The 15,468-nt window shown below is 48.5% G+C and overlaps 1 protein-coding gene across 1 annotated transcript in view; it reads left to right on the forward strand.

Annotated features, from left to right (window-relative positions):
- Window positions 1–695: 695 nt before the first annotated feature.
- PTPA (protein phosphatase 2 phosphatase activator) overlaps window positions 696–15,468 on the forward strand; it is a 31,040-nt gene continuing 16,267 nt past the window's right edge. Inside the window, exons 1-6 of the mRNA XM_056860609.1 lie at window positions 696–779; window positions 2,179–2,265; window positions 8,933–9,058; window positions 9,769–9,886; window positions 13,093–13,192; window positions 14,562–14,686. Coding sequence (XP_056716587.1) covers window positions 720–779; window positions 2,179–2,265; window positions 8,933–9,058; window positions 9,769–9,886; window positions 13,093–13,192; window positions 14,562–14,686 — 616 coding nt within the window. The 5' untranslated portion in view covers window positions 696–719. The remainder of the gene's footprint in view (window positions 780–2,178; window positions 2,266–8,932; window positions 9,059–9,768; window positions 9,887–13,092; window positions 13,193–14,561; window positions 14,687–15,468) is intronic.

The raw sequence follows: 15,468 nt of genomic DNA on the forward strand, positions 1-15,468 counted from the left end.
AGCTCTGTTAGAGCTCTGTCAGCCCCACCTGTCTCACAGGGTGTCTTTTGTGGGGAGAGGAAGGGAAGGTGATTGTAAGCTGGTTTGAGTCTCCCTTAAGTGGTAGAGAAAGTCGGCATATAAAAACCAACTTCTTCTTCTTTCAAGGCTGATGGAACTGTGGCTTTCTTGTTTAAAAATGAAGTCAGTCTAGAGTATATTGCAGCTCCAGGTTGGGACATGGGACATATGGTTTAGTTGGAGCCCCAAATCCCAGATTTACACTGTGAACCTAAGCATGTATACTTGGAAGTAAATCCCATTCTGTTCAATTGGACTTGTTCCTTTGTCAATGTGGAGCCTTAGTCTCATAGAAAAAAGTGGCCCATTATGTGGGAATGGGGGCCTAAACTAGTATGTGTCTGACGTTGACAATTCTAAAGCTGAATCAAGGCCGTCTCAGCAGGAAGGAGAGCCCTTAATGAATTCCTGGGGTGCGGATTACTACTGGCTCTCTTAGATCAAGAAGAATCTCTCTTACTTCCTTGCGCTAAAATACAGAAGTAACTTTGGTTTGGTGGTTTCCAGTTGGGGTGGGATTCTTCTTTGCTCGATTATTCCCCAAAAATATGCACGAGATGATCAAAGAGGCCTTTTCTGTCCTAGCCGTGTTTGACCACTTCTTCCTCTGTCTTCCAGAATCGTCCACAGAGGCACTAGCGCTGCCCCATCAGAACTTCATGATCCCCCAGAAGGCGATCAACATGGTTCCCGACATGGCCAAGTGGAAACGCTCTCAGGTGCAGAATTCACTTTGCTCGGTGATATTGGGGTTGTTACAATAGGTCGGCCAAATCACAAACGGAGACTTCATTTCCTGTGGAGGTGGTTGGCTTGCATCAGTTTGTGGACTTGAATGCAGTACCTAAAATAAATAGATAGCTAAACCCCTACACATAGAAAACTAGCATGTTAGGTTGAAGAGTTCTACCTTAGCCTGAGGGAGGAGCAAAGAAAGCCTGGGCTCCTACAGAAGATCATAAACCCATCTGCCACAAGGGAAGGACTGCCGTGGGACGTCTGCAAGAAACTAGACTAGGGGTCCTCAGTGTGGCAACATCTTTCTTGGTGCCCGCCAACTGTCTTTAGAAAGTGGGTGGGGTTGGGGGGGGCTTTTGCCCAGCAGGGTGTCTGATTGGCCATTGGAGATCTGATTGGCTGATTTTGTGACTGTGCCCAACGTTCTATGCCAAAACTCCAGAGGAGCCCACAGGCTCAAAAGGATTGGGCACTTCTGGTCTAGACCACTACTCTGGTATGGAAACATGGTTCTGTTTAGGAAGCTGTGCCGTAGGACACATTTGGAGGACTCTCTGCCCTCCCTCCCATGCAGTGCCAAATGTCCTTCGTCTTTGTCAAGAGTTGTATGGTATCGGGTCATGTGAAGAGTGATGTACTTCTGAATTCCTTTTGAAGCCCATCCTAAGGCCTCTCCTTTTTTTAGGGATATTGACTTCACTATAACATTTATGATTCCTATGAATCGTTGAAAAGAATTACCGTACATAAATTTGCTTAAAGTCCCTATAGCACCCCTGTAAGGTAGGACAGTGTTGTTATTCCTCACACTGGAGATGGGGGAGCTGAAGTGGAAAGAGGCCAAAAATGCCTCAATGCAGCACCCCTCCGTAGTACCTCGAATTGCTGTGACGTCCACACGTGGCTACCTGGGCAAACTGGAAGTTGTTTTCTCCCCACAAACCAGGGTTCTACACTGGGATTTAACTGTGGCTTAGAATCCTGGTTTTTGGCAAGCAGATCAATTCCAGTTTGCCCAGTCACCTGCATTCAGATGTCACCAGAGGCACCACAGACCCTGCTCTGTGGAGGAGGAGTGGGGTAAAAGGCTAATAAATAAATGTTGCACACCATTGCTGTTTAAGCCTCAACCCTGCCCCCCACAAACAAATTAGCCAAAATGCTAGGGCGGTGGAACCAAGAATGTGTTAACTTTCCCTCACATCTGGTTCCCTGTGGATCCTGCACCAGATGACAGCAACACAGTACCTCACAGACAGAAGGCCCGTTGCTTGCTAATGGGTCTGAATTCGTACCTCAGACTTTGGAGACTCGGCTGCATTTGGCTCATGCTTCCTCTTTGTGGCTGCAACTGTTCCTAACTCCCCCCTTCCTTTGCAGGCTTATGCAGACTACATAGGCTTCATTCTCACGCTGAACGAAGGTGTCAAAGGCAAGAAACTGACCTGCGAGTACAAGGTTTCTGAGGTGGGTGAACGGATGAGGCTGCCTCAGGTGGAGTCAGCCCTTCCAGTCTGGACTGATCAACGCCAATTGCCGGTGGCTCCTGGGAGAGAGAAAGCTTGAGACACTTTGACCGGAGAATCTGAGGTTGAACCCAGGGCCTTCTGTGGGCAAATCATGCTGAGCCCTGAGAATTCTGCACTGTCTTGTTACGGGGCCTGTGCTGGTTTCTGAGCCACATTCTGCAGATAGAATCAAGCCATGTGGGGTGCCGAAGATCCAGCCCGTGAGCACTAGAAATCCTGCTTGGTCCCACCCTCCTCTGGTGACGAGTGTTTCCTCTGGCACACTTAGGAGGCTGACTTGGCAGTCGTAGTTGGTGGGAAACAAGTTGCATAAATATTTTTAAATAAATGAATAATACAGTGAGGACTATTTAGATTCAAGTCCAGGAGCACCAGTGTGGTGTAGTGGTTAAGAGCGGCGGACTCTATTCTGGAGAACCACATTTGATTCCCCACTCTCCACATGAGCAGCAGTCTCTAATCTGGTGAACCGGCGTGGTTTCTTGGCTCCTACCCATGAAGCCTGCTGGGTGACCTTGGGCTAGTCAGTGATCTCTCTGAACTCTCTCAGCCTCACCTACCTCCCAAAGTGTCTGTTGTGAGGAGAGGAAGGGAAGGTGATTGTAAGCTGGCTTGATTCTCTTTGGGGAGGGGCCGTGGCTCAGTGGTAGAGCATCTGCTTGGCATGCAGAAGGTCCCAGGTTCAATCCCTGACATTTCCAGTTAAAGGGACTAGGCAAGTAGGTGATGTGAAAGACCCTTGCCTGAGACCCTGGAGAGCCACTGCCGGTCTGAGCAGACGATACTGACTTTGATGGACCAAGGGTCTGATTCGGTATAAGGCAGCTTCATGTATTCATGTGTCCTTAAAAAGGTTAGAGAAAGTCGGCATATAAAAACCAACTCTTCTTCTTAGAGTCCAACAAGATTTTCAGAGTATAAACTATTGAGAGGCAAACCTCCATCAGATACCTGACAGTACCTGTCGAAGGGAGCTTTGACACTTGAAAGCTTATACCCTGAAAATCTTGTTGTTCTTTAAGGTTCTCCTGGACTCAAATCTAGCTGTTCTACTTCAGATCAACACGGCTACCCTCTGCAACTCTGAGGACTAGAAGCCCATTTCTCCCTCCCCTCCACCCCCCACCCCCGATTGTCAAGCTTCTGAGTTTTGATCCATTTCTACATTTAGGCTGCGCTGTTAGAGAGTCTGTGCCAGCACTTTCCAATCTGTGGCCAAATAAATGCATAGGAAAATACGCAGTTGTTTTTTCTAATGATAGTGGGCCAGTACACATGCAGTGTTTTGAACCTTGATTTAAGAGCTTGGTAGCTAGCCATAGGACCAGGCATTTCCTCCCCCACCCCTTCTGCTGATGTTTTCTCCCTGGTAATGGGTTATGTCCTCCCAGGGATTTAGTCACAGTTAATGCAGATCTGGGTTTCCATCTTAACCAGGATTTGAATCAGGTTGGCAAACCATGGTTAAAAAGGGAATTTTGTGTTAGCAACATGCTAGTTTGGTGCAGTTATTACCCAAAACTGTGGTTTAGGCTTTGAGGGGAGGACAGGGGAAACTGTCGCTGAAGAGGCACAACGAAGTGTTTTTCTCACCCCTGGCTAGATGCTGCAAGCGTGACGGCCACAGTGTTTCGGCAAGGGCAGAGTTTTAACCATTTCTTTCTTTTATTTGTGACGCTTTTTGACCCATCCCATTTCCTCCCCTTCCATTTTTGTCTTTGCAACATCTCTGTGAGGTAGGCTAAGCGGAGAGATTGCTCTCCCAGTAACCTTCACATCTGTGTGTGTTTTGAGAATTGGGCCTACCTCTAAGCTGCCACATGGATTTTTTGCCCCCCCCCCAAAAAGTCAAAATGGAACTAGAGATGCCAGGCAAACTCAGCCCCCCCACACACACACACATCCCGCTATGGTTCCTGTGTCGGTTAAACCTTGGGAAGTAGCCTGATTTTAATAAGCCCCTCTTCTTCCCTCCCCAGATGAGTGGCATGCTCCATTAATTATTTATTGAGGAGGGGGAGCTGGCAGCTGTATTCCGCCGGCTCGGCTGTCTGCTGTTGGGCTTTTCTTAATCCCATGCCGAAAGCAAAGGGGAGAAGATGTGTGACTGCTGTTCATTCCCCCCCCAAGGCAGAGAGGTGGGGGGCGTCTCTTGCCGACCGCTTCTGTAGCCAACATCGCTCCCTGCACATGGGTTCCAAATGAGGAACTCTGGCAGCAAAGGCTGGCTCGATGGTGGCCTTTTGTTATTTAATGCCAACGGCCGTCCCGTTAACTGGGCCCAGGAGTGGCTGTGTGACCCATATGGTGCCTTCCAGCTGGGGGTCACGGGTCCCTGGTGCCATCTGAATGCTAGTTGTGTCAGCATCCCAATATAAACTCAGATGTTTGCCCTACTGGAGTCAAGAGAGACTCCGGAGCAGGCATGGCACACATTTTGGCGCTTTGGGCTACGGTTAGAGAGTCCTGGATTCCAGATCCCTGCAAAATGGAGTGCCCTTTAGCCAGTTGCTCTCTTTTGCCAGGTCCCTCTTCACTACCAGCGGGAGGTTTTTGGGGCGGAGCCTGAGGGCAGAGTTTAGGAGAGGGGAGGGACTTCAATGCCATAGAGTCCAATTGCCAAAGTGGCCAATTTCTCCAGGTGAACTGATTTCTATCGGCTGGAGATCAGTTGAATTAGCAGGAGATCTCCAGCTGGTACCTGGAGGATGGCAACCTTACTTGTGGCCTAACCAATCTCACAGTCTTGCAGTTTGAAATAATGAAGTAAAATCAGATAAAAAAGGACAAATATGCCTTGAATATTACTATTTTGGGCCAGGCTAGGGATTACAGTGGAGGATCCATGCCTTCAAACCTGATCAAGTAGGAGGAGCAGGCTGAGTAGTCTTGGGGCAGCTGCTATAAAGGCCCTGCTCCTTGCTGCAACAGAACTGACCTCTTGCAAGAACGGAGCAGGGCCTGATCCAAAGAGTGTAGTTGACGAGGGTGCTGTTTTAGGGGAAAGTGGGGCCTGCAATCAAAGATCCGTCCTGCTAGCAGAGATGCCTCTCTTTTGCTGTTAAAATCAAACACCAAGTCCTCTTCCCGTGTGATCGCGGCAAATCCAGGTTTTAAAAGCACACAACTTGACCCTCTGTTTAGTTGGCCGTGTGTTTTGAATGTTACAAGTATGAGAACGTGCAAAGAGCTTTGCTGGATCAGACCACTCTGCACCTCCTGTTTGCAACAGCAGCTAGCCAAGTATGTGTGAGTGGCCGCAAAGATAGCCATCCCTGTTGTCTGTCTTTCTCCAGACATTGGTATGCAGAGGTATACTGCCTGTGGACACGGAGGTTCACTCTTGCTGCCTTGGCCAAATAGCCATTGTTTGAGCCCCTCTCCTGAGAATGAATTGGATCTTTTAGTTTAAGGCTGTCATTTTGTTGTCAGAATGTGACCTCCCCCTTCATGGTTTATAGTCTGTTAAATTTTATAGGAGCCAGGCCCAAATGTTTTTTAATCCAGGATTTGAATTAAAGGGGTTGATCTTTTTAACATTGTTTTAGTCGGCTTCTAGCTTGAGGACTGTTTTAAGAGGATTGTTTTTAAGCTGCTCAACATTTTATGCTGTTTTTATGACCTGGCCCAGTTTTTAATAGTTTATTAATCATCACCTTCTTCAATGGTACTTTATGTTTTTACGATGTTTTACCTCATAAGCCGCCTGAAGCATTTTCTTTGGAGAGGCGGCACAGAAAATCTCTAAGCAAATAAAAGATACTTTATGCAAGGAAAGCCAGCCAGCGTATGAGTCTCACCCCTTTAGAGTTTACCTCCCTGAGCTTTTACTCCTGCTTTTGTAACTTTTCTCCCTCTCCCTCCGCCCCCCCAGCCCCATGGCACCGGAAAACCAGCCGTGTGCCTGGCTTAGAGGACCAGTGATGCTTCCAGAGGCGGCATGAGCTGTGCGCGCGCACAGGAGACGGCAGTGCTTGGCTCACCCCATCGCTCTCTCCTCCTCTGGCGATGCTTCAAGGGCTGGAAAGTTGCTGGCCTCAGCAGTTTCCCATCACTCCTCCCGGCGTGCGAGCTGAGTGATGGATTGAACTTCGGCTCAGGAGACCGGAGAATTTCTCCCGGACGATGCCTCCAGCAAAGTCAAAGCCGGCGCTGCTATTTTTGCCCTCTTTGTTCTTGCTTGGCGGAGAATTCCTGTCTGGAGGAGCCGTGGTGGGAAGCGATGTGGCGTACCGCCACTATTCTCTGGGTGCGGGAAGCCCCAAATTCATTACTAGGGGTGGAATAAGAGAAAGAACCCAGGGGTGGGTATTTATTTAAAATATTTATAAGCTTGCCTTTCTTCTGACAAAGTAGGACCCCAGTCCTGTTGGCGTTATTGTTATTTTTATTCTTCTTCTTTGTGATAATTATTAACAGATGGAAGAGCAACACAGAGGGCTTTGCCACCTTGGGGGGCCTTTTCTGCAGCGGGGAGGCAGGACACAAACGTTTTCATAAATAAGCAGTCTTCCAACACAAAGTTGAAAAACACGAGCCCCACATACTTGATACTCTAGTACTTCCTGTAACACTGCAGAGCATTGAAAGCCCCCCACAGAAGAGAAGGCCACAGAGGTAAATGCCTCTGCTAGCAGAACGGATCTGTGGGTTCCAGCTAGGATTGTCAACTCCCTTTTGAGGAATTGCTGAAGATTTGGAGGCAGTGCCCGTGGATGGGGGAATTTTGGGAGGGATATCACCCTAGAATGCCATGCAGTCGTCCCTCTGAAGTTGCCATGTTCTCCATGGGAACGGATCTCTATAGTCTGGAGTTCAGTTGTAACTGCAGGAGAATGCCAGTTTGGCAACTCTACTTCCAAACCACAATTATCCCCATAGTATAGGTGTGTTAGTATTGCTTGTAGCCTCTAAATCAGTGGTTCCCAACCTTTTTTTGACCAGGGACCATTAGGACTTTTTTGTTCGGTGCAGGGACCCCAAGGTTCAAAATAAAAATTCCGAGAGTTTGAAAATAAACTTTAATCATAACTGTTAGTTAAACATTAAACTTAGAATAATATTTGAATATATATTTTTATAATAGAGAACTTTTAATTGAAAATATTAATTTATTATGGGTTTATAACTTTGTTTCGCGGACCTTAATTTAGCTCTCGCGGACCCCTGGGAGTCCATGGACCCCTGGTTGGGAACCAGTGCTCTAAATCCTTAGGTGGCTCCGGGCCTCAGCATCCATAGGGCTGGCTGTCTTCTCTTGTGTGAACCTGCCTATTGGCTGAGATAGGGTTGCCAGGTCCCTCTTCACCAGAGAGAAGGACAGTGAGGCTTGACAGGAAGATATAAATGGCAGGGGCTGGAGTATTGTTGCCAGGTCCCTCTTCGCCACTGGCGAGAGGTTTTTGGGGTGGAGCCTGAGGAGGGTGGGGTTTGGGGAGGGGAGGGACTTCAATGCCATAGAGTCCAATTGCCAAAGCGGCAGTTTTCTCCAGGGGAACTGATCTCTATCAGCTGGAGATCAGTTGTAATAGCAGGGGATCTCCAGCTAGTACCTGGAGGTTGGCAACCCTAGGCTGAGATCATTACCAAAGCCCTGCTTATAGTTCTCCCACCGTCAGAGTTCGGTCAGGGGGAGGGGCTAGCAGAGACAGGGCCTTTTCTCTTGTGGCATCCTAACTATGGAATGCCTTCCCCCAAACACATTTGTCTTTGCCATTATTAACATTACTGATAGGTAGGTTTGCCAACCTCCAGGTGGTGACTGGAGATCTCCCACTATTACAACTGATCTCCAGGCGACAGCGAATAGTGCCCCTGGAGAAACTGGCTGCTTTGGCAATTAGACTCTGTGGCATTGAAGTCCCTCCCCTCTCCAAACCCCGCCCTCCTCAGGCTCCACCCCCCAAATCTCCAGGCATTTCCCAACCCAAAACTGGCAACCCTATTGATAGGTAAAGGTTTATACGGGTTTTAATTAGGCATGCTTTCTGATTCTCATCTGCTTTAATGTTGTTTCAAGGTGTATGTGTGTGTTTAGACCTCTTAACTTTTCAGTATTGGTTCTTGACCATGAAGAGGCCCCTTAAGTAAGAGGGAAGGGAAGGAATGTTTTAATTGTGGGTTAGGTTCAGAGTTGCCAATCTCCAGGTAGGGCCAGGAGTTCTGGAAATACAACTGTGCTCCAGACTACTGAATTCAGTTCCGCGAGAGCCAAGGGCAGCTGTGGAAGATGGGCTGCGTAGGGTTCCACCTGTGCGGAGTGCCCCGCCTCCCCAGGCACTGTCTGCAGACCGCCAAGAATTTGTCAAGCTGGAGTTGGCAAGCCTAGCTGTGGTTAAAGGAGGCAGAGAGGGGCTGCGAGGCAAAATTTGACAGACTCTGCAGGGGACATTTTGCCCTACTTATGCCGCTGCATGCCAGACCACAGAGGTTGTGCCCGGAGTGGCTCGCCAAATGTGCTTGTGCAGATTTGCCTGGAGTGAGTCGCCAAATGTGCCTGCACTTTCAGTGTTGCTTCGGGGTGTAGCTGTGCCCTGTGTTTGTTCCTTGGCATCCCCTTGCCGGCCACCTGCCTGAATGACCGGCTGCCCTTTCCCTCATGGTAGGCCATAGAGAAGCTGGTCGCTCTCCTGGACACGCTCGACAGGTGGATCGACGAGACCCCACCAATGGACCAACCCTCTCGTTTCGGGAACAAGGCCTTTCGGACTTGGTACGCCAAACTAGACCAGGTAGGTAGAAGCGGGAGAATTGCCAAGTTTTCTCATCGGTGCTGGGTTCCGATGCCTTTTGGTGGGGATGTAGGATCGTTTCATTTGGCCAGTCTGTTGTGTTTGAAAGGAAGACAGGTGCTGCTTCTAACACTGATTTGTTTATTTTACTTCATTTTTGCCCCACCTTCCCCCCATGGGTTCCCCAAGCAGCTTCCATCGTTATCCTCTCCGCCCTTTTATCCTTGCAGCGACCCCGTGAGGACCCTCCTTTCTAACCAGTTTTAATTGCTGTTTTTATGTCTTGTATGTATTTTACTGATGTGTGTTGGGGGGTTGATTTTAATGGTTTTAAAGTGAGATTTTATCATGTGTGCACCTTAGTGGCCCTTGTGGGGGCAGAAAGGCACGATACAAATTTTGTAAATAATAATAATATATTAATATGTGGTCTCTGAATGTTTAACGTTTTTTAAAAGCGGGTTTTCAGCTCCCTCACCCCCATATGCTGGGGCAAAAACACTGATCTTGATTGCATAAACCTGTGCTCCATGCCATTTGTGTCAGGTGCTGTATGGTGCGCAGAACTGGGGCGGCTCCCTTCAAAAGTGGGATAAAGCTTGGGCGTCTCAGATTGCTTCTTGACGCAGGGAAGCTGGCGCCGGTGAAATCTGGGAACCTCTGATCGAGTGTGACATTCCTGCTGGGAATTTTTGTGTTCTTTTTTTTAGGAAGCAGAAAACCTGGTAGCCACAGTGATCCCCAGACAGCTGGCGGAAGCGGTGCCAGAGGTGGCTGTCTACCTAAAGGAAGCTGTCGGTAACTCCACCCGCATTGACTACGGCACAGGTCTCTGTCAGGGCCTGGATCTTTTTGCAAGGGATGGGACTTCCTCAGGGACCTGCTTCAGCCTACTGCTCTCTAGGAAGTACCTTGGCTGGGCAGCTCAGCTGTTCCCAGCTGCTGTAGAGTTGCTAGGAAGTGTTACTTCCTAGAGAGGATAGGGTTGCCAGGTCCCTCTTCGCCACCGGCAGGAGGTTTTTGGGGCGGAGCCTGAGGAGGGCGGGGTTTGAGGAGGGAGGGACTTCAATGCCATAGAGTCCAATTGCCAAGGCAGCCATTTTCTCCAGGTGAACTCATCTCTATCGGCTGGAGATCAGTTGTAATAGTAGGCAATCTCCAGCTAGTACCTGGAGGTTGGCAACACTAAGAGAGGAAAAAGTTACCCTCTCAGCGAAAGCCAGTAGCTTAGTGGAGAGGGCCTTATTCCCTACACTTTTGCAAAGCAATTTCTCAGATATTGGCACAGATTCTCCAGCTAGGCACCCCTGTGTCATGTCTAGATCCAGCTCCTCCCAAGAGCCCGCTTCCCTTCAACTTCCAGCAGCCACCAAAGTTGCCATCAACGGAAGGTGAGCCAGCAGCCAGGCACTCCCTCTGCCATGCCTGGCTCCAGCTGAGCTCAGAATTCCCTCCACAGGGAACCTTTGTATTGCATTTCAGGGCTGCTTTGTAGTGTTTTGCTGTTATTTATGCAAACTGTTTTGGGATGTGGGTTTACCTGCATAAAAATATGATACATAAAAATATAATGCATGAAACAGCCAGTCAGTTTTGCTCCTGATCCCTGGCTGAGTACGTTTGTGTCTGCGTTAATGACAAATGCCCGCCCCGCCCCCCAATTCTAGTTCTTTTCTGAGGCTGGTAAACCTGTGCCTGGTTTGTGCTGCTTCAGACTTTTCGTACAATTAGATGTTTCCCTATGCCCCCCCCCCAAAAAAAAATCAGCTATACCCCTGCACATAGAAAGCTATTGTATCAGGGAGAAGATGCTTCCTGCGTAGGGATCTTTTTCTGTATGGAAGAATATTGAACAGGATGCATTCCTGCTTGCAGAGAGAAGCTAAGTCCCTGAGCTGCTTCTCAGTGAAAGGCAAGCTGAGCTTCTGCAGCTACAAGACACAATTGGCAAACCCTGGGCACTGCATATGCTGGCCATCTGCCTACGACTGCCTTTCTTCTGGATTTCATGTGCTCAGCAGCGTGGAGCTTGTCAGCAGCCCTCGCACCGTACTCCATTTTCCCATCAGGGAGTCTTTGTTTGTCAGAATGGGGCTGGCCTATAAAGAAACGGCTTCCATCAGGTGCCGCTGGAGGGAGAAGAGGCAGCAGCCAAAAAAGGGAAAAGTCATCTAGGTTACATAAGTGGTCCCCGCATCCATTTTATCCTTACAACCACCATGTGAGGTAGGCCATGCTGGGTGCCAAGGGTTAACTTAATGGCTGAGGGCCAAACTAGACGCTACGTCAGCCATGACTTGGGTCGAGTTGCCCAACCTCTTTCACAGACAGATGTGATGTTGGGGAGTTCCTCTGTTCCTGTGTGCTCTGAGGCCAGACCTGGCTCGGTGTGGTGTGAGGAGGAAGACTGGAGATCTCCACACAGACACCCCGCCATGCTTCTGAGCTGATTTAAGACCTAGAGCACATGGGAATGTTATTCCCCAACATCCCTCTTGTCTGTAAAACGGGTTGGGGAATCCCAACCTGTGGCAGGCCTGGTTTGGCCCTTTCTGTAGAGATTTGGCCCAGTTTCCCATCAGTTAGGGTTGCCAACCCGCTATTACAACTGATCTCCAGCTGATAGAGATAAGTTCCCCTGGAGAAAATGGCCACTTTGGCAATTGGACTCTATGGGATTGACGTACCTCCCCTCTCCAAACCCCGTCCTCCTCAGACTCCACCCCCCAAAATATCCAGGTATTTCCCAAACCGGAGCTGGTAACCTACCATCAGTTCTAGCCTAACCCTGTAACGACTACCCCACGTTAGCTCTCTGCATGTTTCCAGTAACATCTGTCTGTGGATAAACAGGCTTCTAGGAGGGGACAGTCTGCTTGAAGAGCAGATGGGGAAAAAAAGTAATGACTCTTAAAATTGCCTGCAAATGGCAGGCAAGAAGGTATTGAAGGTGCTTATTTTTAAAAAGCAGAAATGCAGGATAAAGTCTGGTGCATAACTACTGTTGGTCAGCAGGGGGTGCTGCTGCCATTGGCAGTGGGCCTATCCTGTTGCTTCTAGTCCAACTCCCGGATCCTCTGGTCTACATGTGTCCCTGAACACCAAACGATACTCTTAAAAGAGAGCCAGGTCTAGTTCCTCTCCATCCTGTTCCTCTTCCTTTTGAAGGAAGGAGGCCTCTCCGACTCACCACAATAACTGGAGCTCTCTGGTGGGAGTGAATGCTTGGCCCCCTTACTATAGGCCTTCCAATGGCAATTAGAGATTGTTTTAAAACATTGGAAGGACTTAGTATTCTAAACTGATGCCTGGATGTTTATAGAATATAAAAATATTTCACTGGACTTGGTAACTCGCAGTGCAGTCTTCTGCCGTTCCGCCACTCGGGCTACTGAAATCAGTGGACTTCCTCTAGAGTGAGGACGCACAGGGCTGGGGGTCTCTTACAAATTTATGATGATAAACAAAAACCTCAGGACAAAACTAGATAAGAGACTGATAGATCGGTATGTTTAAACACTAGATCTGGCACAGTGACAAATAACAGAAGGGGGTGAGTCTTATTTTAAGGAGCCAAACATTTCCTCCTCCCCCCCCCCCGCCCGTGTATCTCCCTGCAACCCCTCCTCCAAATGGGCAGCTAAAGAATCAGTGTAGACAGGTAAAAACACTTGATCTTTAAAACATGTGATCAAGCAGGTTTGGTGCTTGTTCAGGGCTTTAAAGGTAAGCACCAGGTTTTGAACTGAGTCCGGAAATCAAGGGGCAGCCAGCAGAGTTCTGTAAGCATGGAAAAGATGAGTTACCAGTAGTCTGCACCCATGGGCAGTCTTGATTTTGCTTTCTGAATTGCCTGCAAGGGCAGCCGCACCTAGAGCACATTGCAGTATCTTAGCCTGGAGATCTGTGTGAATCAGGCAGTGCTCTAATGCACCATATACTATCAAAGTGTTGATGATCTTCAGATTTAAAACCGATCATTTAAAAAACATTACAATCAACCCCTGTTCACCTATCCTCTCCTTTCCTCTCAGGTCATGAAGCTGCCTTTGCTGCTTTCTTGTGCTGCCTCTGCAAAATCGGCGTGCTTCGAGTGGACGACCAACTGGCCATCGTCTTCAAAGTGTTCAACAGGTAAAACCACAGGAAGTGGAAGAGCCGATGAGGGAAGGCCCAAGAGGGGTGTCAGGATTGTGTCCCAGAATGCAAGCAGAAAACTCCCCAAATCTGGACTCATGAGCAGCCCTTGGAGCCAAACTAGAATGGGCCAAGAGGGAGAGCCACATAGATTCTGTCACATATCTGCCTGCTAACAATAAAGTAGGAGATGGGATGAGAGCTATTTTTAAAAAAAACCAAGCAAAATGAAGTACTTGGATGAGGGAAGCTCAACCCTTTTAAAAACCATATATGCTAGTGGCCATCACTACATCCTGTGGTGGGGAGTTCCATAGGCTAATAGTTCATCTAATAAAAAGTCTGTTACCAGAGTTCAGGATGTGGCCGTCAGGTTGTAATGAGGCATATGATGGCAGCTAGGCTTTGTATGCCCCCCCCCAAATATTAAGCTTCTTTACTCAGCAGTAGTACCTTGTGATATCAGTAAGACTTCCTTTCAAGTGTGGCCATTTATGCAGGGCTGTTTCCCCGCTGTCACCCCCACCAACAGCTTCAGGGCTTCCTTTGGATTATGCATGCCTTTCCTGATAGTCAGAGGTCACCTCGCACTCCCTGCACATTTTGCTCACATTTTCTGGATTCTGGCTAAAACAGCATCCAGAAAACATGGGCACAATGCGCGGGGAGAGCAAGGCCACCTCTGGCGGGCGGGAAAGGCATGCATAATCCAAAGGAAGCCCTGAATCAGTCAGTGGGGTGACCGTGAGGTAAACAGCCCTGCGTTAATGGCCTGTGTCTACTTGATGATGAAGCTTAAGAGTTTGCCAAGGGTCATGGTCATGTGTGCTGCGCAAGTGCCCAGGAAGCCACGGAATGTAGTGCGGAGTAAAAAATTCAGCATCCTCAGAACCAGCGCTTCAATTTGGGAGGAAGCTCCCCTGCAACCACGTTTCTAGCCCTCATGGCTGAGAAGGTGGGCCTGAAAATGTGTGTTAAAATCTTTGCCCAGGGAAGGTTCACAGGAAAGATGGCCTTGCATGTCCAGATCCTTGAGTGGCCCAGCAGGTGGGAAGTGCTATTAACTACAGTCCCTAAGAAGGACAGTCTGCTTCCATGGGAAAACCTCCAGCATACACCTGCTGCAGTCCAACCTCCAGGTTGACCTGCCAGCCTGCCCTCCCAGTTCTCACCTGTTGTCATTCTTCTCAATTCCATCCTTCCCCTCTTCCAGATTGTGATCAGCCTGTCATTTCCGGCAGGCAGGAAGTATTGCTATTTGTGGTCTGTCAATGGACAGCCTTGCATTATACCGTTGGTACCGGGTCGCACTGGGGGCATGACTTGGCTGGTCCTACCACAAAGATACGGTTCTTCTTGTTCCCAGGTACTTGGAAGTTATGCGGAAACTCCAAAAAACCTACAGGATGGAACCAGCCGGCAGCCAAGGAGTCTGGGGTCTGGATGACTTCCAATTCCTCCCTTTCATCTGGGGCAGTTCACAACTGATAGGTAACGAGGCCGGGCTTCTTCCTCCTAACCAGGACTGAGTCTAAGCTGTTCCAGTTTTTTCTTTCTTTAAAAATCCAAATTATTTAACCGTGCTGCAGTGTGCAAACAACACATGCTTGTTTTCTCTTTTGATGTGTTCCATTTTTTGTCAAGGGATTTTCGCACTCCTTAACCTTGCTTGCTAAACGCCAGCCAGTTGAAACAGAGGACTTGAACAGGAAGCAGAGATCCCTGATTGGTGGAGTTGATGTTAAGGATGCCTCTGTGTGTCCTCTGAGCATGTTCTTGGTGCATAAATGCCACAGAAAGAGGGTGTGTTCTTGGTGGATGTTAGAAAGTGTAATGGGGGCAGTAGTGATCAATTCACATGACCATTGAAAATGGTGGCGAGAGATAAATGAAGGGTAAATGAGTCTTCTCTGTCTTTGGTGCAAGCATAACGCAGCCCATTTTTTAACACTGGTGAAGGGGTGGAGAGTGGTTGCATCTCCTGCATGAAGTTCTTCCCTGCCTATTTCCTTCCTTAGTCATTATTGACCTTAACTGGTTAACTCTAGTGAGGTCAGCTTGTGTAGGATAGTGGCTAGACTGTGACTAAGGAAATCCAGATTCAGATCCTCTCTCTGCTATGAAGCCAGCTGTGTAATCTTGGGCCAGTCGCATGCTTTCATCCTAACCTGTTTCCTGTGAATATGTGAAACAGTGGTATGCTTCATAAGAACATAAGAAAGGCCATGCTGGATCAGACCAAGGTCCATCAAGTCCAGCAGTCTGTTCACATA

The sequence above is a fragment of the Euleptes europaea genome, chromosome 14, assembly GCF_029931775.1.
Source record: "Euleptes europaea isolate rEulEur1 chromosome 14, rEulEur1.hap1, whole genome shotgun sequence".
In the NCBI taxonomy this organism is placed as follows: domain Eukaryota; kingdom Metazoa; phylum Chordata; class Lepidosauria; order Squamata; family Sphaerodactylidae; genus Euleptes; species Euleptes europaea.